General features: G+C 36.2%; 1 protein-coding gene across 4 annotated transcripts in view; it reads left to right on the top strand.

Moving 5' to 3' along the window:
- Window positions 1-27996, top strand: part of LOC131052989 (alpha/beta hydrolase domain-containing protein VTE7) — a 132048-nt gene that overhangs the window by 36833 nt on the left and 67219 nt on the right. For all 4 annotated transcript variants that reach the window (XM_057987607.2, XM_057987606.2, XM_057987609.2 and 1 more), the window contains exon 5: window positions 11166-11261. In XM_057987607.2, coding sequence (XP_057843590.2) covers window positions 11166-11261 — 96 coding nt within the window. The remainder of the gene's footprint in view (window positions 1-11165; window positions 11262-27996) is intronic.

Consider the following 27996-nt stretch of genomic DNA (forward strand, 5'->3'; position numbering starts at 1 on the left):
AACTGGAAAATATGTTGCAGGTTTGAAACATCACCATTGTAGGTCCAAACGACCCCTTAAAGCCTCCTAAAACTCACTCTATGCAACCATGTTCATGTCCATCCCCAAACAATGCCAAATAGCCTGAGATAGACTCAATGATACCAGTCAGTCTTAAAAATTTGACAGTCAGGTTTGCAAGTCCCCTCTAAGGTTGAGGGACATTTGGGAGTCTCAGGGACATCAAAGTGTCCCCCTTGGTGTTTTTAACACAAGAAATTTTTGAGAAATGTCCCCCTAATGAGGAAATATCTTGGAGACGGCAGAGGAAATTTGGTGGCAGTGAAAGGACGGTGGAGGGACGTTCCCTAAGAGTTCCATGTCTCGGAAACACTTGCATTTTTAGGGGGACACGTCCTCGTGGAATAACATTATGCAAAACAGCAAGGGAAATAATTCTCTCACGATGACCTCTTAGTGTGTTTTTATTAGAATAATATCTTTCTCTTTGTGTTATTAATGGTCATTTAAGTTGTTTCTAATTTGGCCTCTAGTTAACGATTGTATTTTTTAGAAACATTGTCTTTGTAACTCTATTTAAATGAGCTTTGTCTCCTTGATTAATTGAACAACATCGATTCTTTGAAATCCATATGCTTTTGCATCTGTATTATCATTATGGTATCAGAGCAGAGAATTAATTTTTTTTGAAATTTCTTTGTTTTTCTAAATATTTTTGAAAAGAATTTTCTAGAAAAAATTTCAAAAGTTTTTCGAAGTGGTTTGCTTCTAGTTTATGGATTTTTTTGCTGCAAATTGCGTCGCATGTCTTTGCCCTCGATCCCCGTCTATTCTCCACATTTTTTTGCTCGATCTAGTTCATTCATGGCCGCCTAGGGTTTCTGTAATTTTCGACTAAGGTTTTGACCCTTCAGTTCAAGTCGAAATTTTATTCTGGTTGGAGATTCTTGGTGGGTTTTTCGAGACCTCAACTAGGTCGTTGTCATTTTTTTTCTAGGTGCATCGTTTTCCATGCCTCAATTTTTGAGCCATCGGATTTGCACTTTGATTTCAGATTCTTGGTGGGTTTTTCGAGAGCTTTTCTGGGTTGGTCTCATATTTTTTTGGGTGCCTCGAATTTTGTGCCAACGAATTGGCCTTGGAATTTGTGCTTGTACTTGTCTCAGTGCATTGAACTTCGTACCTCGGGTTTCATGCATTCAACATCTTCTCAGTACCTCATTTTTGGTGCCTTGAAAAGCCTGAAGATGGCTTTTGGGCATCGATGTTTGTTTCGGTTTTTAATATTTTTTACTTGAAAAAAAATTCTGATGGGTTTTAATATTTTTTTCCCTTAAAAAAATTTGTAGGTTTTAATAATTTTGTCCTCAAAAATTATCTGTGGGTTTTTTAAATATATTTTGTCCTTGAAAAAAATCATGGGAGGGTTTATGATTTTTTCCTCAAAAATTGTACTTTGCTGCAGTCTGTTTTTAGTCGCACCTGGAGTTGTGCGAATATCTGCACTAGTCTCTTGTTTGCAGTCTATTTTCGGGCATCTTGCTCATTTGCAATAGTTTGGAAGGTTTGTCGATTTTTTCCTCAAAATCGTGACAGCTGTTCTTGGTGTGTCTCTGGTTACAGGGAGGGACAATTCTCCAACATTGGGTTGGACGGTTGGTGTTGTTTTGGGTATCTCCAGAAGTTCTGCAGTTTTTGGGGGGGTTGGTGGCAGACTCATCTCAAGTGGCAGAGTCAGTGGTAGGTTCTTGTCTTCTGATGAAGCGTGTTCTAGGAAGAAGGGGGCAACCTTCTCTGTTATTTCTCTTGGTAGTTAGAACGATGACCATTAAGGGAGGGTATTAGATTAATATCTTTCTCTTTGTGTTATTAATGGTCATTTAAGTTGTTTCTAATTTGGCCTCTAGTTAACGATTGTTTCTTTTAGAAGCATCGTCTTTGTAACTCTATTTAAAGGAGCTTTGGCTCCTTGATTGATTGAACAACATTGATTCTTTGAAATCCATATGCTTTTGCATCTGTATTAGTTTTGAATTAAATTCTCCAAATTCCTATGTGTGGCATCCAATCTAGATAAAACTTGCACTTTGTTTTCAATGGTTACCAAGAATTGATTTTTCCTATCACAAGCAAGCAAAGATGATGCTGTTATGTTGCATGTAGTAATTAGAATTAGTACCATACATTTCAACTATGTCTCCACGGCTGTCCCAAATCTTTTGTGCCTCTTCCTTATCATCTTCAACAATAAGATGTGGATCCAAATCAACAAAGTCACTAGGTCTCTGCTCAAGATCAGTTTCATGAAATGATAAATCAGTTTTGTTTTCAAGACCATTATCAGCTTCCTCATTGCCATCCTTTATGCACGAGTCTTGAGATGAAGTAAGGTCATCATTATAATCAAAAGGAAATTCATCACAATGTGGATCCTCAAAATACTTAGGTGTCAACACACTTGTTTCCCATGTGTTAAAGATCTGATTGCTTTGTTCAGAGAATATGCGTCCATTGTGCTCGTCATGAGTGGTTGCCTCTTTGAATATGTCACTCTCCAACTCACTAGTGCTGAAATCATCATAAACATCTCTTTTCATAGGCTTGCTTTGGAAGTCAAACCAAAAACCACCTGTGTTATCATCACTGGAATGAGAAAAGGGATCATCAAAAGCTGATTTGAAAACATTACCATGTTTTCTTCCTTCATTCCCATCATCTAAAGGTACTTTAGTAAACTCATCATCAACATATGCTCCACTAGAAACATCAAGGAAGTCATTAGACTTAGAGTCATCAATGGATGAATCCAAACTAGTATCCAAGGCTTCTGTTTTGTCCTTTCCTTCATGCACAACCTCATCCATAGTAGCTGCATGCATGACCAAAGAGTCATCCCAAGGCTCTATCTCATATTCATCAAGTTTTAAGGCAATCACTACATCGGATTTTTCTGCTATGAATTTCTCTTCATCCACCTGCTCATTATCCAAGAATGGGTTGAAAAACTCAGACTCAACAATGACTCGGCAAGCCCAAATTTTTTTAAAAACTCGAGACTCGCAAAAACTGGGGGAAAAACTCGGCAATAACTTGGCAACTTTATTGAACATTTGAAAATATATATTTTTTAAATATTCTTCAAAAACAGACATTTACACCTAATTTGTAGAACATATACTGATTTCCATGATATATAAATCAAAGTTTGAGTTAAATACATAGCATAAACCAAAAAGTAGATTAACATAGTCTAAATAGTCTAAACAGCTATGGAGCTGGACGAAGAAAATAGTCTAAATAAATTTAATCTTAAAGCAGATTAACATAGGTGGCTAATAAAATAATAAATTTCTAATAAAAATATATTTGTGAGTCTATGAGCTTGCTACGATTATTAACACTCAAGGTTTTATGGTAATTTTTTTTTACTGAAATATGCTCCAAACCTTACCTTATTGAAGAGAACAAAAAGATGAAGAACAAAGGACTCAAAGTGTGACTGTGCGCTAGAAATTGTGGAACGTTTGAAATAAATCACATGAACTATGAAGAACTCGTGGTTGTGTCCCATGAAATCGTGTGGTGCCAGAAGAGAATTCATGTCACGCGCTATCAATAGTTTATTTTGCATCGTAAAAAGTTGAAAACTTCCATCGCGTGGTTAGGAAATGACTGAAAAGTTTTAGGTTTTCAAGTTTAAGTGTTTTTTTGTTTTTACCGCCATTTTTCTTGCCAAAACATGCACTTTTTGGCAATTTTTCGTTTGTTTAACTCGCGGTGAGTTAGGGCAAAAATCATCCACGAGTTTTGAAGCGAGTGACTCGAAGCGAAAACTGACGTGTGAGTACTCGCAATTTTTTCAAAAAATCGCGGAGTTTTTCATCTATGGTTTCGACTACTTTTCACAACGAAATATAACCCTTCTAGCTATTCTCCCTTCAAAATTTTTAAATGATAGGATTCCATTATTTCTCTTCGTCCTATTAGCTGATAGGATAGAAAATAGAGTATGGCACATCAACATTCTCATTAATAGTCAAAACCATAATGGTTTGCATGGCTGCAACATCATCATCATCATGTTCTATCTTGACCATAGCAAAGAAATGGTGAAACATGTAGATCAAATGATTCAATTCCATATCCATCATAATGTAATTCAATCTGATTTTTACAAATGTTTAAAGTATGACAACCCTTGTAGAATAGTGAGAATTCTTGGTATCATCAATATCTTTGAAACTATCCACCATAAATTGAATTACACTTTCGTTGTGTCATCATCATAAGGAACTTAAGGTGCTAAAATTCTCATGATCTCGCTCAAACAAGAAGTAAACATCAATCTTATCCCATCATTTGTATGTCTCAACCACCTATGCTGACTTAAGGAAGTCACTGTAGGAGCTAGAGCTATTTGCAACAATTCAGAAGGTGACTGCTCTACATGGATCAAACATTCCTCTACTTTTTTAAGTGTGTTCAAAACATCATCCCTAGGTTGAGAATATAAACTGAGTTTACTATTTCTTTGGCCAGTCGTATTCTATCTTTTGATGTCTTCCTTCAATCTGACAATTAAACCTCTTAATCCCCAACAAGCTAGCAAGACCACCAGCTCTGGCACCACTGAAATATCCCTTATGTAATCTTGTCCAATTTTTCACCTTTTCCCTTCCCAGTAAATTTGTCAAACAGTTTGCTTGTCTGGTCTGTATGATTTTTTTTTCCAATGTTTGAATGCAAGTTCTGATCTTTCTTATTGCAGGTTTGAGTTTACTAAGATTCAAGGAACATTCATATTCATGTATTCGATATACAAAGAGAATTTCAAACTGAATTGAGTCTAATTTCAGTCATATATCTGCATGTAATGGTATTGGAATTTCATTTCGTAAATCAGAAATACATTTAATCAAGGTAATGTTCCTGACCTCTTTAGTCCAATACAGCAGAAATATATAATATGGTGCACAATGTATGTGCCTTTCAGCTTATTGTCAAAAACTTCCACGCACAGGTCTGTGTATTGCAGACTGGAATTTAAATGTCACTGTGACTTATATAAGATTGCTTGTTGTACACATATTGATTAGTACCCACATCTTAGACTTCATCCCTTCATTTTGCTGCAAGAAAAGATCCACATCCAATAAGGTTCCTCTTTGGCGACCAAGTGGAAGACCACATCAAACCTTCATTAGTTGTTCCTTCACATGTGTACCAATATGATAACAATATGCAATAAGATGCCACTATTTCTGCCCTTCAAAAGACTGCAATACTCCATGCAATGAATCACCTTCTCTAAAGGAAAAGCAATTCCTAGCGAATCTCAATCTCATGCCAAACTGCAGTGAGGGTCGACCTGCCCAAAAGAAGTTGCTACACACAGATCTACTGTGAGTCCTTCAATGAACTATTAGAAATGAGGGCGACCATAGATACTTAGTTTTATCAATCATAAGCCTAGCAATATAAATATCTTTGGCGGCAGCAAGGGCTCCAAAAACTATCATCAAAACAAATGCCCAAGAAAACAAGTGAATTCAAATGCTAAAGAAATTAACATTTTTACCAACAGAGACTTCAAAATCCATGCCTTGCACAATACTCAAACTGTCTGACATCATTTATGAATATCAAATGCCCACAAAGAAGAGATTTCGAGGTATAACATGCAACAATTGGCATGTAGCTTCTCAATTACTGAAATTTGTCTTTTCAAAAGACTTTCAAATTTTCGAACCACAATCTTTGAAACCAAATGTTGATGTGCAACTATATAACTTGGATGATTCCACCAAACATTAGCTAGGGAGGAAGCTTTCACCATTAAAACTGATCTTCCCAAGAGAGTTTTTGTCGCCTAGAGGCTGAGATGAACCAAGTTCAATCTCTAGAATCACAAGGATCTCAATCAAAGAAATGGAATGAACTTCAACATACAAAATGATCACTCAATCCCCCTTTTATAAGCTTTTAGGAAACTTTCTAAAAACTCCATTTTAAAATCACTCTATTAATTTAATAAGCCTTTTAACTCCAAAAAGTGATTTATTTTACCTTTAAAACATTTTGGCACTGTAAGTCACGTTTAAGTATCTCATTATTTAAAACTTTCCATTCTCTTTCCAACAAGTTATAATGTTGAGGTGCCCAATAAATTATTTTAAATAAAATTGCAACCTTAGTAAAATTAATTATACATAGCTCTAAATTACATCCAAGTAGTGATAATGGTTTAAATGCGTCAGAATCTAAAGCTCACTGTGTAGGAGTGACCCCAATGATGAAAGATAATAAATGGACCCAATTGGACAACTTACTAAAAATAGACACTCCCTCCAAGAATCTTGGAGACCAAACCAGAAGGCAAAAATAACATTTGAAAGTGTCATAAACTCCACTAAACCATTTGACCTCACTGGTAACATCAAATCAATCCTTTGATTAGGCTGACACAAACCCATAAAGTCAATAACATTTGCAAAGCAAGAGAACCCAAAAAAGAGGACATTGTATCATCTATAGGAGAGGCATATTGGCATGGATCCCTTCTTGTTACTATAAGTAGTTTGTTGGTCATTCATTGGCTAGCCTAAGGTCACAACTCCTCATTCATGGAGCCCTTGGTCACACCTAACACTAAGGGCACTAAGGATTTGGTTGCCTCCTATTTGCTTTACTAGGGCATTGCCTAGATCTGTAGCCTATGTATTATTTAATATGGTGGTGCCATCGCAACAATACCTTAGGGGCCTTTCTTTGTTCTTAAAGCGGGGATTTTTTTCGATGTCGCACATTTTTTGCATGCGAAGGTAGATTTTGACTTCTTATAGGCATTTGAAAGATTTTTTTAGTTCTTCATTGTAGTGCACTTGATTTTTCTAGATTCTACTTTAGGTATTAGCATTTTTTGTTATAATTCGTCTCTTGCATGTTTTTGGCAACATGTATCTTTTGCTCATGGAGTCGAATTTTTTTTTTTTTTTTTTTGAAATTAATTAAAAAAATCACAAGGAATATGTAACCTCCAATTTTTGTTTGACAAGCACTTTTATGAAAAAAATGGTAAAAATTAGTGTTGCGAATGGTCGATTTAAGTTTGTCCATTGTGAAATTGCCCTTATAAGTGCCCTTTGTTTATTGTTGGGGGGTTGTAATTACAACATTAGTACATTTTTGTTAGGGAGTGAAAGGCATGATTTAAATGCCCATTATTTTTTTTCTCTCTTGGTGTTTGTTGATATCATAGTAGAAGCTAGGATTATTGATCTCCTCGTTCCGCACAATTATTACACATGGAGACTAAAAGTTTGACAACTATAATCTAAGGGACTATGCAAATGTTGGTGCCTTTGAAATTGACTGAGTTAAAAAAATTGGCATATTAGATGAAGCCATGAGGTTAATTGGATTGCATGCATTAGATAATTTGTTGTTTCATGGTGTAGAGCACAACACACCAAAATATGTATGGACAAATTTGAAGAATTGTTTGGCATCATTAATGTTTTTTGTGCATTGCAGTTAGAGGTAGATTTGAATTTAAGATTTGAATATACTCTCTTGATAATTAGCCTTCAATTGAGGAGGACTCCCTTGCTAAGTTTAAGTTGATTTTATAGTTAAAAGGTTGTGGAAAAGATAAATTTGATAAAGAAGCATTTTCTTGATTTTGTCGAAGTCGAAGGTACCTTCTACTCCACCATGAATGCTTTAGGAATTGATTTTAACATGCCCACTTTTGAGTTGTTTTGTGAGCATCTTACTAGGGAATATGCCAAGCTTATTCAATTGTATGCATCTCCTAGTTCTAAGAGCCCAACATTGATGGATCAATTGTCTAAAGGAAAAAGTAGAAATAGCTGTAAGCCTAAGACATAGTCTTCTTTAGGTAGCAAGTGTCCCTCCAAACCAAAACAGAAGAACACTTAGAATCCTCACCTCCCTCTCTTTCTTCTAAGTCCAACGAGTCTCCAAGACAAAGAAGAAGACATGCGAGTCATGTAGCTTTTGTGGCAAGCTTGGACACGATGAATCTAGATGTTGGCAAGGTTTAGAGGCTTTGGAGGAAGGCATGCGGCCACACAAGATTTTCTATCTCCAAACCCATAGGTAGAGGGTAATCCCTTTCCACATGAGCTTTGCATGGTTTGCTGAGCCGTGATTGGATAGTTGGTCCTGTTGCTTCTCAGCATATGACACATTCACATGATCTTCTTTGTTCACCTTTTGAAAGTAGTATTTCTTATATTGCAGTGGGAGACTCTTCACAGATTCTGGTTTTGGGATTAGGCATAGTGTAGTTGGTAAATGGGTGCATCAATGATGTTCTCTTAGTTCTAGAGATTTCTGCTAACTTCTTTTTGTTTATTAGATTTTTCATTGTGGTGAGGGAAAGACAAATTAAGTTTACTCTACATGATGTAGGCATTTGAGAGCTATAGGATCTTGAGATTTTCTTTAGGAAATGTTGATCATAGATTTTGTTTGCACAAGTTTGATGGTCTCGAATCTTCATTGGGATTATCCCTCATTGCAAATGCCAATTCTTTGATCAGGCTTTGGCATGAATGGTATGGTCATCTGATATACAGGTATCTTTAATAGTTGAGCGCCTAGGATATGATGATTGATCTTCCTAGGATTTCATGCATTGAGGGAGTTTGTCGAGGTTTATATTTGACAAGGATCATTAGGACCCTTTCGTAAGAGTAAGGCCTCTCATACTAAGGCACCTCTTGAATTTTACATGTCATGACTCTTCCACGTACTGATGGGATATAGGAAGTTGTGGAATATTTGGCAGTTAGGCTATACAACTGTTGTGCTGCATTTCAAAGGCTGATCCTATATGGTTTAAGGCTGCCAGAACTCTGAAACCCTCTTCACACCACCAAACGAGCAAACAAAGGAGGTTGCCACACCATTTAGGGAGTTGATGCAATGATTGTAAGTGGAATCATATCATTTTTTGTTGGTATTTGTGTTGATCTGTTTTAGATACTGGATGTTGTTATTGGTGATAAAGAATCCCTTGTTGTTGTCCTTATTCATATGCTGTACCTTGTTAACAATTGAGGGTTTTTGCTATTCCGATATCATTTATATCTAATTGTGAGGTGTATATAAGGGTTTCATATTGTTTATCAGTTGTGATACAATCATTGAATTCTTATTTTATTGCAATTAAACATTCATTAAAACAATAAAATAACTACTACACCATTATAATACCATGTCTAAATAATTAATTACCATTTTTTTTTGATCGATAATTAATTACCATTATTAATCTACAACTAATTTTAAAATATAAGTTAATCAAAATTAGAGTTTCAAGGGATATGACATGCTGGCTCCGAGGCATATTTGAAGGTACAAATCAACAAAGTTTCTAAAGGCTACCCTGAAGGCCATTTCTTAATGTACACAACTTATGAATAAGGGAGAGGACTGTATGTAATCTAATTTAACATGGGAACAAAGAATCAGTGGCAAGAGAAAACAATACTAGTTAACAGTGTACAAGAGAATATAATGCAATCAAATTTGGTCAGCATATCTGTCTTGGGTGTTAGAACAAGTTCTCTGATGTATGCAGCAATTACTAGAATGCTAATTTTGTGTGACAATGCTGCATTGAACAGCTTTGCAGTCCTAAAGCCCTTTATATTTGTCTACTTTCTCACTTGCATTTCCTGTTGAGGGAAAAGGAACCAACTTCAATGGGTTGAAAATTATGTAATTTGCTTGAACTAAATTGAATGACTTGAAAATTATATCATTTATTTATATTTATGTAGTATCATTATTCTTATAGATAAATTTTACTGAGTAGTTGGTTTACATCAGCAGGTCAACAAGCACCATGAAAAAGTTAAATGAAATATTTTTTGAATTTTGGATTATATAAATGACGTCAATGATTCAATATTTCAAATGATGAGCCTATGATTATGCAAGGAAGTCTTTAAATCTTGTTTGTTTTATTCCAATACTCCTAAAACTTGAATATAAGGTTACTTCTAAAATTCTAAAAGATTTAGTTAATGGCCTTCTGATGAAGTCTAGGCTCTCTTAGGGCTGTAATCCATAGTAAGATATTTTAGAGTGTCACGAATAATCTGAGGAAGATGTTTTGTTTCCATGAACTTTACTGCAAAACATATTGTGATTCATTCTGAAAGTGCAACTAGTGGATTTTTATGTAGGATCTCTTAGGCCTGTAACCCATAGTAAGATATTTTAGAGTGTTAGGAATAATCTGAGTAATACTGAGGGTGCAACTCATGGATTGTTATCTTTTTGTTTAGATAATTGGAAGGTTAGAAAGTGTATGTTTCTTCTTGCCACTCTTTAAATGGTGTCTCCCATGAGCCTATTTCTTTTGTTGTTTCTGTTTACAATTGACATCCCTCTCGATTTTTGATTGCATCATCCTCATTTTTCCTTTGGTCCATTCACAGTGATTGAACGGCACTAGTGACTTCACCATTTCTAGTCCAAATAGTGTTACTTGACGTTCTTCAGTTTTCCTTTGTGGCTTCTCTTTTCTCTTTGGGGCTCATGTTCCCCTTAGCTATTTGTACCTATTTCTTGACCACTTGTTTTAGTGCTCCCGTTTTGTTTTGTATTTTTTATCTTTGTTCTTCCCTTGGTGGGACTTTGAATTCTGTATTGTATACTACTGTTCTTTTGAGTCCCATCAACCTACATTTGGCCATCCATTGACATTATTTTCTTTCTGTATGACAACTACCATAGTTGAAATTGTGTGCTTATAGTACTGCTTTTAAAATTGGTATAACGACAAATGAATAGAGATTAAGAATTCACAAATTTCACAAACTATTTGTGAAGCTACAGTAGTGGCTTTGGCTGTTTTTTGCTTGACTACTGCCATAAGTTTTTTGCACTGTTAGTCATTTGACGTGATGTTTATATTTTGTATTAGTAGGTTCAAACTTTCTCTTCACCTTTAGTCATTCAACATAATGTTTATATTTTATATTACCAAGTTGAAAATTTCTATTCACCTTTAGGCTTTAGTCATTTACCATATGATGTTTATATTTTGAATTACTAAGTTTCAAACAAGTTATTACTTCTTATATGGTTTAATCTTTAGTGAGTTCAAATTTCAATTTTTGTAACAGTTTTGGAGAAGATATATCAAAAGGCCTATGGCTTTGGTTGGGCCAAGCCTTGGTGCTGCTGCAACGATAGATTTTGCGGTGTGCTACCCTGAAGCTGTAAGTTCTATCTGTGTAAAAATGTATAAATACTTGTTTATATATTACATGTTAGTGTTGTACTGAGATGCCTAACATAAAAGATAGAAGAGGAAAGAACAGTACTGCCATATTTTCATTGATCACGAAGAAGTAATTTGCATGCACAATTTCTCGAATAACTGTCACAATTGATGACTATTTGAGACATTATTAAAGATGACATTAAACTGTCTATATCATTAATAGACTGTTCATTGTGTATTGTAATAAATAAGGTTCTACTAACTAGACAAACATTAGCTTAACATCCCTTCTGAATGTTATCTCACATGCTTTGTCATAGGATGAAGAAATGGAGTCTTTCCCAATGTTTATATCAAAGAAACGGGACTCGGACTCGGCTCGGACTCGGCAAGGCCGACTCGGACTCGGACTCGGGACTCGGCGTCAGACTTGGCTCCAGACTCGGTGTCAGACTCGGGAAAGTGAAAAACTCAAGAAATTTAGAGATTTTTAAAGATTTAAAACTTGTTTCAGACACCCTTTATTGAATACACATTAAAGACACAAAAACATCATCAAACTCGGCTCATTTGATTACATACACAAGGATACATCAATCACATAAGCATAAACGCAAATTGTAGCTGAAGAAAATTACAAACATAGATATATAAATATTGTCAAATGTATACAATATTACAAAACTCATGGAATAAAAAATCCATGTCATCATATGATCATCATCAAATGTTTCATACAAATACCAAAGGTAAATAGTAAATACTAAATACAACTACAAGTGTACAAGCCTATGGCTCAGAGGGCTGTGCACCCTCTCGCCCTGACCCCTTGTGAAGGCGTTTAAAGTAGGTCCTGGATGATTCAGCAGCCATAGTCGCTCCTCGTGACACCATGCCATGCTCACCAACATCAGGAACAACTGTGTCATGCTCACCAACATCAGGAACAGATGTGTCACTCCGAGTCTCAGTATTTCCTGTCTCTGCTCATTCTCTCTGCTCCTCCTCTGCCATGGCTACAGCCTCAACCTCTATATCTACCTGGTCGATCCAATCAATGTCATCATCACTAAATACAGCTGTAGGAGTCCCAGGAGCTGTCTGATTCTCATTGGCCCACTTTGCTTCAAGATCAACCTCATCTAGAATGATAGGAGACATGTCAACTATTGCATTCTTTCTCATTCTCAGGCGGAGGTTGTAGTGAACAAAGACGAGATCATTCATCTTCTCCACAGATAATCTATTGCGCCTCTTGGAGTGTATGTGCTCAAACATACTCCAATTGCGCTCACAACCTGATGCGCTGCATGGTTGGCTCAAGATGCGAATGGCCAACTTCTGAATATTTGGTGTCTCTGGGCCAAAACAGTTCCACCAATGATCTGAGTTTGAAATGAGAAAAATAAATAAAATCAGTCTCACTCATGAACTCATTTAACAAGTTACAATATAGTATTGAATAAAACTAAAATTAAGCCTTACAATTAATTTTTACCTGGCATCATAGTTGTCCTACCGTCTTTGGCGACAGGACGAGAGAAGGTCTCCCCTTGCGCGTCTAAGAACACCTGTAGCTCTCGAAAAAGGTCTATCTGAGAAGTACCAGCAGGTCCCATCTTCTCCATGATTGCATATAGCCCATTAAGGACCTCCACATCAGCCTTGAAAGAAGGGATAAAATGGAATGCCGGATTCAGATAATAGGCTGCCGCATGGATGGGCCTATGAAGCTGATGATGCCATCTCCTATCAATGATCTCCCAAATGGGACCATACTTGCTCTCATCTCGTCCATAGACGAATCTGATGGTCTCCTTCGCCCTATCCATGCCCTCATATATATAGCCCATTGCGGGCTTATCTCCATCCGCAACTCGCAACAAAACCACCAAGGGCTTAACAAACTGCAAAATTGAAAATATTGTGTAATTTAGAAAAATGAGCAAATAAGAGAATACATATAATAGGTTATAAAACATGAAGTTAAATTGTAGAATTTATAAAAAAATTACCTTCACTATCGCATCACAAGGGAACCAAAAGCCTTGCTCATCAAAAATGCAGTCTGCCATATCTTTCCCTGCAGGGGTGGTAGCATAGGATGAGGAAGACCACTCCTCACCAACAATCATACGTCTCAAGGCAGACTTAGACCTAAGCATGGACTGCAATGTGAGGAAGTTTGTGGCAAGTCTTGTGATTCCTGGACGAGCGAACTCCTTCTGCTCTGTGTATTGTCTCATAAGAGCCAACACCCATGAATGATTATATACAAATTTGCAGACATTTCTTGCCCTTTCTACACATCTCTTGACCCATAGAATTTTTCCAATATCCTCCAACATGAGGTCAATGCAATGAGCAACACATGGAGTCCAAACTATAGATGGGTGCCTCTCCATCAATAGTCTACCCGCAACAACAAGATAGTAATTAATTTGCAAACAAAATTAGTTTGTAATCAAAAGTTTACCTGCAGCAACATAATTTGTTGCATTGTAAATTGTAATTAATGGAGGTACAAACTACAAGATAGTAATTAATTTGCAAACAAAATTAGTTTGTAGTCAAAAGTTTACCCACAGCAACATAATTTGCTGCATTGTCGGTCACCACCTGTACCACGTTCTCCTCGCCCACATCTTCAATCACCTCCTCTATCTGCTCACATAGGTAGGTGGCATTCTTGCAATGGGCGGAGGCATCAATGGACTTGATGAAAACGGTGCCCCCTGAAATAAAAAAGTAAAGCTAGGTCAATGATCATTCAATAAACCATTAGATAAAAAATAAAAAATTAAAGACTATATGAAACTAAAATTAATCAATCACCTGCGGAAGAAACAAGAAAATTAAGGAGAGTTCTATTTCTCCTATCCGTCCAACCATCAGTCATGATGGTGCAACCTTTAGTGCTCCATATCTGGCGTTGTTCATCTAAATCCTTCTTCACATCATCCACCATTTGAGACAAAATGGGTCCCCTCAAATCACTCTCACTAGGGGCTTTGAACCCCGCCCCGCATATGGTAATGGCATCAACCATTTGTTGCCAATAAGGAGACCTGTTGCAAAGAAACTCAATGAGATAAGTATAAAAATTCAATGAGATAAGTTAAATATAAAAATTAAAACAATCAAAGTTATCACACATAAAAGTTAGTAAAACATTCACCTGGCTACAAAGAATGGAATACAGCTGTAGCTCCAAAACCGCCAACTGCCATTTTAGTAGCATCATGGACCTCCTTGTTCCAACCCATGCCCTCAAGCGACGGTTGGGACCGAGGAATAGTGCGAGGCACAAAGAAGGAATCCAACCTAGATTTACGAATCCTAGGTCCAATGGTAGCACTCCCACTACAACTACTAGTGCTAGGAGCATGAGAAGTGGTGGTGGCACCGCCACTTATAGAAGCAAAAGTAGAAACGGAAGCACCAGCAGTAGCAAACTGAGTGGGATGATATGGAGGTAAGGAATAAGGGCCTCCAACACAACCTAACTATGTCCCTCTTCCTAAAACTGTCTCTCTCCCAATGGCCGCTCAATCCTCCTTTTGTTTTTTTTTCCTTTCAATCTCCTCAACCATTACATAACATTCACGTACGACCTCAGGGACTGCTTTTAGGCATGGTTCGGCATCATGTCCACGCACACCAGCAATATGGTATTTCAGCCTATATATACCTCCATGAAATATTGTTTTGCAAAACATACATTTTGTTTGCCCCTTTCCTTGCCCTGGAAAATCCTCATGATATTTCCAAGCAGGGTCCTTTCTAATGGGGGATCTAGAAGCTGAAGTAGACATTTTAGGATAGTTTTGTGAAACTTGATGTTGAGGCAAATAATAAAGTGAAGTTTGCTGCAAAAAAACATTACAAATACAAAATAAAATTAATACATATTACATACATTCAAAAAAACTAAAGTAGGGTTTGTCAAACCCTACTTTAAAAAAAAAGAAATTTACAAACCCTACATAGTACAACACTACAACTACATACTACATGCTACATACAAACGTACAATTTTTTTTGAAAGATGTAAAACTTTCAAAATAAATGAATAGAAAATGGAATTTTTGCATACAAGAAACAAACTAATCTTCAAAAAAACAATCGTACCTCTTACAACAAGCTTGAAATGAGCTGCAAAGTCTTCCTATCCAACTCTTGATGCACCAAATCGAAACACAATGCAGCTCCAATGTGACAAATTGAAGAAAACTTGAGCTTCCTCCTTGCTGGTTTTTCTTCTATGCACCCTTGTTTTTCTTCCCAACTCACTTTACTCCTCCTTTTTTTGCAAGTGAATGAAATGAAAGTCACTTTTCGGGGTAAAAGATAATTAACATAAAAAAACGGACTTGAAAAACTTTGCAAATTAATTTTTTTTTGTGTTTTTTAGTTGGCTTAACGCTGGTCGAGTTTGGGGCTCGGGACTCGCCGAGTTTGGCGAGTTTGGGCCAAACTCGCCAACTCGGCGAGTCTGGCGATTTTACTCGCTAGACTCGGACGAGTCCGACCCCCTGGGACTCGCCGGGCCTGACTCGGACTCGGACTCGCCGAGTTTGGGCGAGTCTGGGCGAGTCCCGTTTCTCTGGTTTATATACTAGTAGTCACCTGATTCTTATGTGATCTAAGCTTTGTAAGGACTCTCCCAAGCTGCCTTACTGCAACTCTCTGTTTTGTTTTTGTAAATGCTAGTTAAACCAAAGACTAAAATGAAAATCAAAGTGATTTGCTATCTTGCAAGCAATCCACCTGATATGAATTGGTTGAATCATTTTTTTGGACAAACTGTCTATATCTCTTTTTACAATATGTTAATGTCTATTTACAACTCTTTTTATGATCATAAATTTGCATTACATATCTAATTCCAACATACCCCGAAAATGCAGCAATGGGGAAGTTGGATTTGATATACAAAACTAGCAACTGGCAATCACAAAATGGGACGTCACATTCAAGAAACCCTGCCAACTGGAATGATATCGATATCTTCAAGGCTACTCACCCAAGCAACCACAATGAGCATCAAATCACATCAAAACCCTAACCAACAAGCTACCTAGAATCGCATTTACTCCAAGAACATGTACGTCTTGTAGAGAGGGTGTACAGCGAGCAAGAAACGAATGAACAGCAGCAAAAAATCCTCAAAACGTTTCAATTCTCATTCACCAAATCTGATATACAATGACCCTTTGCAGTTTATTGATACAAACTCTCTAGTCAGCTGAATCTGTGCTCTCTGAATGAAAGCACCAAGATATTCTAGATTATGTCTTTCAATAATGTGGAGAATGTTGTCTATAAGGATTTCCATCCTCACAAACCAAAGAGAAGCAATCTCCTCTAGAAGAAATAGCAATATCAAATATCAAACTCAACATAACCAATGATCTTCACAAAAAACCCTTTTATGGTTCTCCAATCCACCGACAATACTAAAACTAGTAACCTTGCTAGCTGGCTCAATCAATGCTCAAAATTGACTTACTAAAAATAGTAATTATTGGAAGACTAACCCAAAATCACTCCAAAAAAGGGCATTGTGCTCACAAAACAATGGAAGCTCAACTAAGCATCAAATACTACCAAACTTTTCTACGAACTGCCTCCAAAGTTCCCTAACCCCAACACATTAGCCTACGAGAACCCAACTGGATAGGCTAAAGGTCCACCATCTCAACAAGTTAGGAAGGGGACATTACAAAGGTAAAGAATTATTTAACTCAAAGATATTGCCTCAGCATAGTCCCTCAAAGCACAAATAATCACCTTCAAAGCTTATGCTCAAAGATGAAACTTATAATAAGCTGCTCATACAAGAACAGGGCATCCAGATACAAACAACTTGCAAACCTTAAATAGTAGAAATTTGTCTTCCATGAAGACTTCATAATTCTCCAAACTCCAATCTTAAAAACCAAACATTGATGTGCAACTGTGAAACTTGGATGATTCTACCAAACACCAACTAGGGAGGAATCTTTCACCAATGCTACTGATCTTCCCAAGAGGTTTTTCATCCTCCAAAGGCTGAGATGAGCCAAGTCTAATCTCTAGAACCACAAGGGTTTTCACCAGAGATAAAATATAAAATTTCAACCTACCAAATGAGCTCTCAAACCTCTTATTTATAAGCTTTTTAAGAAACTTTCTAGAAACTCCAATATAAAATCACTTTATTAATTTAATAAGCCATTTAACTCTAAAAAGTGGTTAATTTTACTTTTAAAACATTTCTGGCACTTAAAATCATTTTTAAGGATCCAATCATTTAAAACTTTACATTCTCTTTCCAATGAGCCATAACATTGAGGCGCTTGATAAATCATGTTAATAACAATGACAACCTTAGTGAAATTAACTAAATATAGCTCTAGATTACACCCAAGTAGCGGCAATAGTTGAAATGCATTTGAATCGAAAATTGGTTGCATAGGAGTGATCCTAATCATGAAAGATGATAAATGGACCTGACCGGGTGACTTACTAGAAATAGATGCTCCCTCAAAGAATCTTGGAGACTAAATCGGAAACCAGAAATAACATTTGAAAGTATCGTACATCTCCATTAAACCATCTGAGCTCAGTGGTAACATCAAATTAATCTCTTTGATCAGGCTGACACAAACCCAAAAAGTCAGCGCCAACTGCATTACAATAGAACTTGAAAATGGGGACATTACAACATCTTCCTCCATCCATGGCTCTTTTCATTCAACAAATGATGCCTTTCCCTCCTTGTCTTCATCAATATTTTGCTAACATATGCAATTGTTAGAATTGAATAAAATGTCTTCTTCTAATAACATATCTTTACCCTCCTTTTGCATGTTGGATCCCTTTTGTTGCTGCTCAATGGTCCATTCCATAGCAATGCGTGGTTTTGAGTGTTTTGTCTTCTTTGGCTGATGCTCCATGATTTATTTTTTGACCTCTTTTTGTAGTTTTGATTTGGACTTTTTCTCATTCTTCATCAACTCTTTCTTCTTTCTCTTCTACTACCCTCCTATACTTTCATCCATGCCTCCAGATCTCTTTGGACCTGTTTACATACAATTTGCATTTGTTTTACCAAATCCATCAAATATTCTATAGAATTTTCTTTTTGATATCTTACCATGACATGCAGGCTGGCAAGATTACTACTTGGATAACAATGTAATGTCCCCAATCAGACAACCTTAGGAATTAGGCGATTTTCTAAACATTTGCAAGCTGCAGTAGTGATAATTATAAAACCCTAGCACCAAATTAACTTATGCCACTGAATCAAATGGCAAATATCTGTATCCATAGCCAAAGTCTAGTTCTGATATGATGGATGCATTATAAAAACCTCTACTTTATATGCAACATAAACTACTGAAATATACACTCCAATGATAGTCTAGAAATTGTAGAAATCTGCATAGTAAGGAAACATTGAAGTGACAATGCTACAATCATAACATTATCAAATAGGGCTCAACATGAACCTTTTTCTAATCACTCAGATTAATCAAATGCTACGATTTATGATAAGTGCAATTTATGAATTAATACCGAATGTACCCTACAGATTTGGTACAATCCGATCACAGCATTCTAATATGCAAACACCATATTTTATGCAAAATGCAACCTTTATGCATGCTTCTTAGTATGATGGTCAATTGTGATTATAACAACAATCAGATTTCACCAAGAAAATGCCAATTTGCTTTATCCATATATCACAATCATTAATAAATAATCACTTCCAAATAGCTTTGATGCAACAAACCCCAGTATGCAATACACAGCAATCCCTTTTGACTGAGATCAGTCCCAGCCAATGGTACGGCAGTCAAAGTATGCCTTGCAACTTTACCAAGATAATCGGCCGGCCAATACTCAATGATTCCTTTCTCAAGTTCACAACTGCTAGTGTAATATGCTATGCATCATTTAGCAAAATCTAACTTTGGGAAGCACCTTACAGTAAATGTCGATTGCTACAATCAGTCCCTTTTGTGATGCCACAACTTATTAACTGTAATTTCCACACTATATGGTGTAGCTAACTCAGAAGACTCTCATAAAATCTCATTTAAAATGATATGATTTGCTGTTGCAACATCTTTATTAATTTGGAAATGTTTTCAAATCCCAACTGTAGCTGAAAAGCCACAACCAAACTGAAAATTTGGAAATTCTTCAATCTCCAGCAAAAATCTTTAGGTCTTCAACATGCTCCTGAAACATTGACCCTTATATCCAAATGCAATGCAACTATAAATCTCAAGGTCTTCAGAAATTTTCACCAATTTTTGATACTTGGCTTAAAAATATTGATTTGATCTCATGGTGTAATTTGCTTGCAAGTATGAATCGAATGATCCCAATCAATGAGTTCAAATGCAACGCTTGGGTAGAATTGCAATAATGGATATGAAAATTTTCATCCTCAATTCAATTATGGAAAATTAAGAGGCTTTTGATATTCCAATATATCTAAAACAATCAAGTGGTCTTCAATGTTCATCATTGGGTGCAAGCTTGAACACAAAGCTCAAATTTTGAAAATTGAATGATAGTGATGACAAAACATGATATCCAAATCAAGCCAAGTAACCTCCTTTTGTAGTGCTTCAATTGGACCCTTGGGACGAATTTCCTAAAGTATTAATAAATACTTTTTATTATATTTCATTTTCTTTTAGGTATTTAAAAGTACTTTTTATTTTAGTAGAGTTAAAAAACACTTTTTATTTATTAGTGTTAAAAGCACTTTTTATTTTGATAGTAATATTATTTAAGTTGCCCCTTAAATTAAAAATTACTAGGCCTAACTTAGAATAATATTAAAAACTATTTCTTTTCTTTACCTTTTAGCTTATTGGAAATGGGGACAAACAAGCTAGAGGTCTTCTACATGATTTTATTTCCGGAGAAGGGACATGATTCAAAATTTTCAAGTTTCCTTAGTTGTCGATTGTTTCTGTTATGGAAAGGTCATTGTAATTGCTTATTTAAGGAGTATTCCTCTCCTTTGTAAATTAAACAATTACCATTTCATGGTATTAGAGTAGAGGAATTTTTTTGGCACATTTTTAATCAATAAAATTCATGGTTTGTTTACTTGAAATTCTTTTTAGAAGTTTTTGAACAGTTTTTTATTAAAAATTGTGGGTTTTTTTGTTTAAAAATATCCGCAACCTACTTTGAAGATTTTTGAGGGTTTATACTGTGAAAATCACAGGCTATTTTTTTCATTCACAAAACGCAATTTTTTCCTTCCTGGTGATTGCATTTCTACAAATCATGACATTGTTTCTTGGTTTATTTTTGATGATTTTTGTTTTTAAATCGTGGATCTTCAAGGGTTCTGTGTTCTACATGATTTTCTCACAAAAATAGTAAGTTTTGTGGCTGCAACTAGAGCATTCTTCTACGTGACAACTCACGAATAGGCTTTTTTTTTTGCATGTGATTCTTGAGCTTTTCTTGCTTATGATGGGAAGTTTTGTTTGCAACAGTCGCGTCTAGGGCCTTTCTTCCGTGTGAGGGTTTCTAGCAAATTCATGTGTGCCTAGGGTTTCCATATTTGTTTTTATATATTTTTTTGATGATTTTTTTCAAAAGTCATGAGTTATCTTCCATGGCTAGGGCTTTTTCTAGCTTATATTTTTATTATTTTTTCAAACAAAATTGTGGTTTTTTTCAGCCTATAGCTTCAACTTGCTTCTTTTTTGACTGATTTTTTACAAATCAGGGATTTTTCATGTTCTAATATGTGCGTAAGGATTAATGCCAGCTGATCACTTGGGGTTTGATTATTTTTTATGGAAACAAATTTTTTTAAAACATCGAAGCAAGGTATTGCTTTTTTACCTCATTTTTTGGGCCTTTGGAAAGTGGGAGGGATGACATCATTAAACAACATCATGTTGGAAAGTAGCCAAAAATTCAACAGTAAAAATTACAATACTTGGAAACAAAGGATGCTCATCGTTTTCGAGTACTGGTGTCTATATCAGATTGTTCTTGGTAAAGATGCTCGTCCCACAATTGCGGGTAAAGACTAGGACAAGTTCGATGAGCATAATCATGAAGTGGTTATGTTGCTCAAGTACTCTATCACCAATGAAATGCTTCTAGAAATATCGTCTAGCAAGATTGCTGCACAAATTTGGACTCACTTGAAGAATCTGCACGAGACGTCAGATAAAGGTAGAGCTTTCTTTCTTAAAAATATGTTGTTCTCAATTATGATGGATGACAAGATGTCTTGGCAGGATCATTTATTAAAGATAAAAGAAATTTGTGATCAATTGGAGGCCATTAGTCGCAAGATGGAAAAAAAGGATATGGTGGTTAACGCGTTGAAAAAATTACCACGATCCTATGAGCATTTCATCAAAACTCTCAACATTACTTCCACCAATGTTGACTTGAAGTTTGATGATTTGTTTAACAAGCTCTTTCAGTAGGATGGGTGGAAGAAGCAATTTGGGAGCAGCAATGAGACAACTAGTGTGGAACAAGCTTTCACTACCAAAGACAAAGGCAAAGTGTAACATGCTAACAATTTAAAGGAAACATTTATTCAAAAATGTAACTACTGCACGAATGTAACCGTTGCAAATATAGCCGTTAACATAATCATTGCAAATAACATAGAAATAAGAGATTTTTTTTTAAAACAAGGATAACGATAACTGAGAGTAATTTCATTGAACTAAAATCAAACATATATGTAAGATAAAGAAATAAATAACATTGCATGAAATAAAAGAGAGAAAGGGTTTAGAGAATACTTTTCAACTAATGCTAAAATTCTGAACTTCAAAACTCTGTCATGAAACTGGTGAGGAGGGAAAGTATCATTAGGGCACATTTCCACCCAACCACGAACTATCTAGTCCCCCGTGCCATATCCATCTGGATTGGCCCGGCCCTTCGCAGGGAGGTAATGGAAAAAGAGAACTCAATGCCATCTGAGACTTGGTGTTAGGACCTACATGCTTTAGTCGGTCATACACTAAGGGTAACTCCCTACTAGTATGACGCTCTGACTAGAGGTGTATCTGGTACTAAAGATCAGACGAGTGCATGCATTACGCAGCACCACCTTGGCTAAGATTTCACACCGTAAGCACGATTTAATGCACTGTCAATGATCCCACCCTTCTTGGCAATAAGTCTAGGTTCTAGGAGTTCAACTAAACTCAAAAGGAAACTAAGGCCAAACTTGTGTTAGCGTTGAATTGACACAGTTTAAGTACTCTAAAGTGTTATCATTAATTTCTTTCTCATCCAAGACTGCAAGAATTTATGATATTTCAACTGAATCCCTGGCTTGGGAAAGTTAGGGGGCATAAGAGCCACCATTTGTACGCATAATTCCTGAGTATGGAATTTAACTTTGTCGGACATGTCTCTGCTGTCCTGGCATCTTGAGAGTGACCTCCCAATAGCGATGCTAACTGCATCATGTACAATAGTGCTTTTCTACCCATTGCCTTCCTAGGCTAGGCTATAGGTTAATTTCTCAAACTAGAGAGGTAATCTCAATTAGATAATTTTATCTTAGAGCTGTCCTGGCTTTCAGTCTAAGGAAGTTTTGAAATCTTGCGTAAGAGGTCAAAATCTTCATTAAGTTGTCTTGAAAATGAACACTCTTCCATTGAATGGTAAAAGTCTGCACCACTATGCCTAAATATGCTTACCAGTGCATATTAAGGTACGCATACACGGACACACGAGCACAAATACCTTTACATATACGTCAAGTATTACCAGTTATAAATCACACTGGTACATACTTGCCGGTATATGTCAAAGTACGTGTGCAAATGTGCACCTGTACCCACACCCTCACATACACATAAGTATTATCAGATTCTTCAGGTTTAGGCTTAATTTTCTTAAAGCAACGTAACAGCCAGATTGTAAGCAATGGTTTGCAATAATACGCTTAGGTTTTCACAAAGGCTGCTACTGTAGTTTAGGTTTCATAACAGAGAGAAAATAAATTTTATAACCCAACATTGATATAATGAAGAACCAGTAGTTCTATTAAAGAACTCATATATCTATAGTTTGCCCAAAATCTTTTTATGGAGGAAACAGGGTTTTTTTGTTCAAAGAAGCTAACAGCATAGTCACAACAGAAAATAATGTCTAAATTTCCTTATAATTTGCAAATTGTTCAAACCCTTGTCTAACATCGGAAGTATAGGTTCTTTTATACCTTCACATTTTACATCAAACTTGTAGAAACCATTGTGTAGGTTCTTATACACACACATATATACTTAATATATATACCAATATATATGTATAAAAACGTAGTACATCTTCTCATATTAAGATGAACAAAATAAATAAATGCAGTCACAACTACGTAAACCCTTCTTTATGAATTAAGAGCAGGTTGGAAGAGAAATTACTTCCTAATTTACAAATAACAGCCAGTAATTCTAATTAACTATAGAATAATGCAGCTGTGGTACGTATATCTCCTTTCTCATTTTCAAACTACCCAAACTCTTCTCGGTATACATGAAATTAACATCATGCTGATTATTATTTGTTTTAGCAGAAACAATAACTTATATACTTCATAATAATGCAAAAGGGTTTCAACCCCATATGAATTCCAAGTAATTTCACTAAACTACAAGCATTTAAATACAAGAGACATTTCTACAATTAAACCCCATTATAATTTCGAAATTTAAGAATAATGGAAGAATAAATAATAAATTTGTAGGGTTTATGAAGGGTATCATGACCTGGTATCTTAGAAGAATACTATTCCCAAGGTCGTTTCTCACTGCAACCCCTTATTCATGAAACACAATCCAGTAATGGTGAATCTCCAGCAGGCCAGAAGACAAGGATGAAAATGCCGAGCAAACCATTTCTGCCGTCAAAATAGTAAGAAGAGAATGATCCTTTTTCCCTCCTCATTTGTTTATGTATCAACCAAAACATTTTACTGCTTGCTACACCCTAATACCAGGTGGAATTCCAAAACCTGCCTCATGATTCACGTGATTGCAGCCCTCACGCATTCAGCGTTTTCTTGGCTTCTTGAAGAAGCTCTCTCGTGAAAAATATCTTCTCCCCAAACGATATAGTATGAAATATTCTCTTTAACCTTTTGATTTTTATTTCCTTCAAATGCCCAATACTCATGTACCAAGGATGGTGATATAACATGGTTTTAATTTCCTTTACTCTTTTTTTTTTAAACCTCCTTTATGCCCGAATATAATCAAAACGACATGGAGAAGCGATATAAAATGGTTTATTAAAAAATTATTTCCTCGACATTATTAAAAAAATATTCCAAGCCAATCAACTAGCAACTTTAGGAGAGATTAATTTCGTATCTCCCCCTCACATAACATTTACTTGATTATTGAGTTGCCAATTAAAGTTGGCAAAATAATAATTTATTTAATTAAAATAAAATTGCCATGCAAATTATTAATCGATTTAAATATACATATTTATATATATACGACCCATACATCCATCCTATGTATACCTGACTGCGGAAGTACCTATATGACCATGTATACGTACTTCCGTACCCAGGTATTCACATAGGATATATATGTAATACATATATATATACATATACATAAATATATATTAATATAATAAAAAGAACATTAGACACAACTAAACTTGATTAATAATTAATGAAATAATTAATTAAATGATAATAATTAATAATTACCTTGAGAAGCGACAAAACCTAGGGTTATGAACCTTAAACTCTCTGCACCGACCCTCTAGGTTACCTAGTGCACTGGCTAACAAGGTCTGACAAGGTCAACATAGGTTTACCTAGCTAGGTTAGGGTTTTCAAATGGTATTGAGTCCTTTCTTTCCTCTCACCTCCCTACCTGATGATACTTTCCCTCCGTTCGTGGAGGACGACGGTCTCCTGCACACACTTGGCCAACATAATCAGGTAGATCCAAATCTTGCCGAATTCTGACAATTATGATTCATGACAAAAGTAAAACATTATATCATATTGTCATTTGTAAATTCATCAATTAACCAATCAAAGTCCATCAAATCATCATAGAAAGCATAATTATCATCATTCACATATGCATAGTCATCCGAACATATCCATCAATTAAAGCATGAAACTAGGGCACATTAAACATCTACAAGTATATCAAAATGCACTATGGTTAACATGTATCAGGGCGTAAATACTGCACAGGTGGGATGTAACACAAAGACAAGTCCTCTTAGTAGAAAGGACAGCGAAAATTTGAGGATAGTTCCAAGAATCTAAAGAATATCACATGTCATTATTGTTGTAAACTTGGTCATATGAAAAAACATTGCAAAAAGCGGTTGACTAATAAAAAATCCAACTAGGGTGGGTCTCAATAGAAGATCCATGTTGCAAAACATTTTGAGCAGGAGGAGTCTGCCTTCTATGCATTCATCGCCAATCGACTAGCAGATCATGCAAAGTCTTTTGCATGGTATATTGATTCTAGAGCATCTTTGCATTTTACACATAGGAGAGATTGGTTCATAGAGAATGAGACTTGTTTAGATTCATTGATCTTTAGTGGTGGTGAAGAGCATACAGTTGTCAACGAAGGCAAATGTTCAGATTACATCTAGTGGGAGAAATTTGTTTTTTCTTAATGTATACTATTTCTGGGCATGGAGCTCAATTTTCTTTTTGTGAGTCAGATTATGCGACACTATTTGAAGTCGGATGTCACCTTCTGTGCACATTAGGTGTCATATTGTTGACAAGGAGTCCAAGAAAACGATTGCAGTTGGTCTCAAAGCTCATGGCTTGCATAGGTTGGTTGATATTGAAGACTATCAGGAGCATGCAATGGCTCCAAAGAGTTCATCTAATGGCATCAACATTATGGGCATCTCAACCTATCATGCTTCTCTCAGTTGGCTTGAGAAAATTTGGTAGAAGGCTTAGCTGAGATTTAGTAGCCAGCACATGGTGTGCGTGGAACTTGCCAAGCAGGGAAGCAACATCGAACTCCATTTTTGGACAGACAAGCTTGGAGAGCATCCAAGGTCCTTCAGTTGGTTCATGCGGATGTTTGTGGACCAATGAATATTGTATTGGTCACTGGTGCCAAGTATTTTCTCTTGTTTGTTGATAATTTCAGTAGGAAAACATAGGTGTTTTTCCTCAAGGCAGAATCAGACATGTTTAATGAATTCCAAAAGTTTAAAGCATTAGTTGAAAAAGAGTTAGGTTGTCCATTCATCACTCTTAGGTTAGATAATGGGGGTGAGTTTTGTCCAAATGAATTCATCAACCTCTGTGCTAAACACAATATCAAGCATTAGCTTACCACGTCCTATACTCCTTAGCAGAATGGTGTTGTTGAGCAGAGGAACCATACTATTACGAAAGTGGCCTACTGTATGTTGGAGAACAAAAATGTTCCAAAGAAGTTTTGGTCTAAGGTAGTGTATACTACAATGCACCTTAATTGGTCCCCCACACAAGCCATTAAGAAGATGATCCTAGAGGAAGCTTGGTGTGGGAGGAAACCAACAATCAACCATCTTAAGGTTTTTGGTTCTACTGCATTCGTTTGGATTCCAAATGCTAAGAGAGAAAACTAGATTCCAAAAGTCAGAAGTTGATGCTTACAGAAAACAGTGACAATCATAAGGTCTATCGACTAATTGATGTGGACACTGATTGTCTAACATTTAGTAGGGATGTTGTTTTGATGAAGGTGGGCCTTTTCAATTGTCTTCTAGCATCAAGAGTCTTAAAGTTCAGCCTCTACAGGCTAAAGACTTGGGTATTTGGCTTCCATTAGCTCCACCTGAAGGGAGAGATTTTGATGATTCCGAACTTGTGGAATCTCCTAGGCATGAACCTATACTAGCAGATTTCCCTCAGGACAACCTGGATTAGTATCCATATGATTTCATTCTAGGCAACCCAAGTCATGATGATCATCCCGACTTGGAAGAAGATGCATCTACCCTTCAACCTACATGGTGGGAAAAGCTCATTGGTGATGTTCGAGATAATGAACTGGTTGAGGGTAGATCATCAGAGCAAGTAGAGTACAGTGAACTTTCCTCTTATGGCCAACATTCAAAATGTTTATGAGCTATTTAGAGGCGAAAAGTAAACCTGAATGGGAAAAGGCTATTGAATCAGAACATCATAGCCTTTTGAAGAACAATTCTTGGGTTATGTTAGATCTTCCACTAGGGAAGAAACCCATTGGCTGCAAATGAGTGTACAAGGTCAAGTACAAAGCTTATGGAACACTTGATAAATACAAAACTCGGTTGGTGGCTAAAGGATTCTTGCAGAGAGAAGGCATTGACTATGAGGAGACCTTTGTTCCTACAACAAAGATGAGCACCATCCGGATTGTTCTAGTCATTGCAGCTTAGTTTGGCTGGAAAGTCCATTTGCCTTCTTCAATGGAGATTTGGAGGAAGAGGTCTACATGACGCAACCTCAAGGTTTCAAGGTTGCAAGCAAAGAGCACCAGTTATGTAGACTGGTGAAGGCTCTTTATTGTCTAAAGCAGGCCCCCAGGGCATGGTACATAAAGATTGACAAGTATTTTAATGCACAAGGCTTTTAGAGGATTCCTTTAGATCCCAATTTATGTGTCAAAAGCATTGGTAGTGTGTAATGTCTTGTCTTAGGAACAATGCAATATAACCACAAAATGCAATGCTCT

This window comes from Cryptomeria japonica, chromosome 3, assembly GCF_030272615.1.
Source record: "Cryptomeria japonica chromosome 3, Sugi_1.0, whole genome shotgun sequence".
Classification (NCBI taxonomy): domain Eukaryota; kingdom Viridiplantae; phylum Streptophyta; class Pinopsida; order Cupressales; family Cupressaceae; genus Cryptomeria; species Cryptomeria japonica.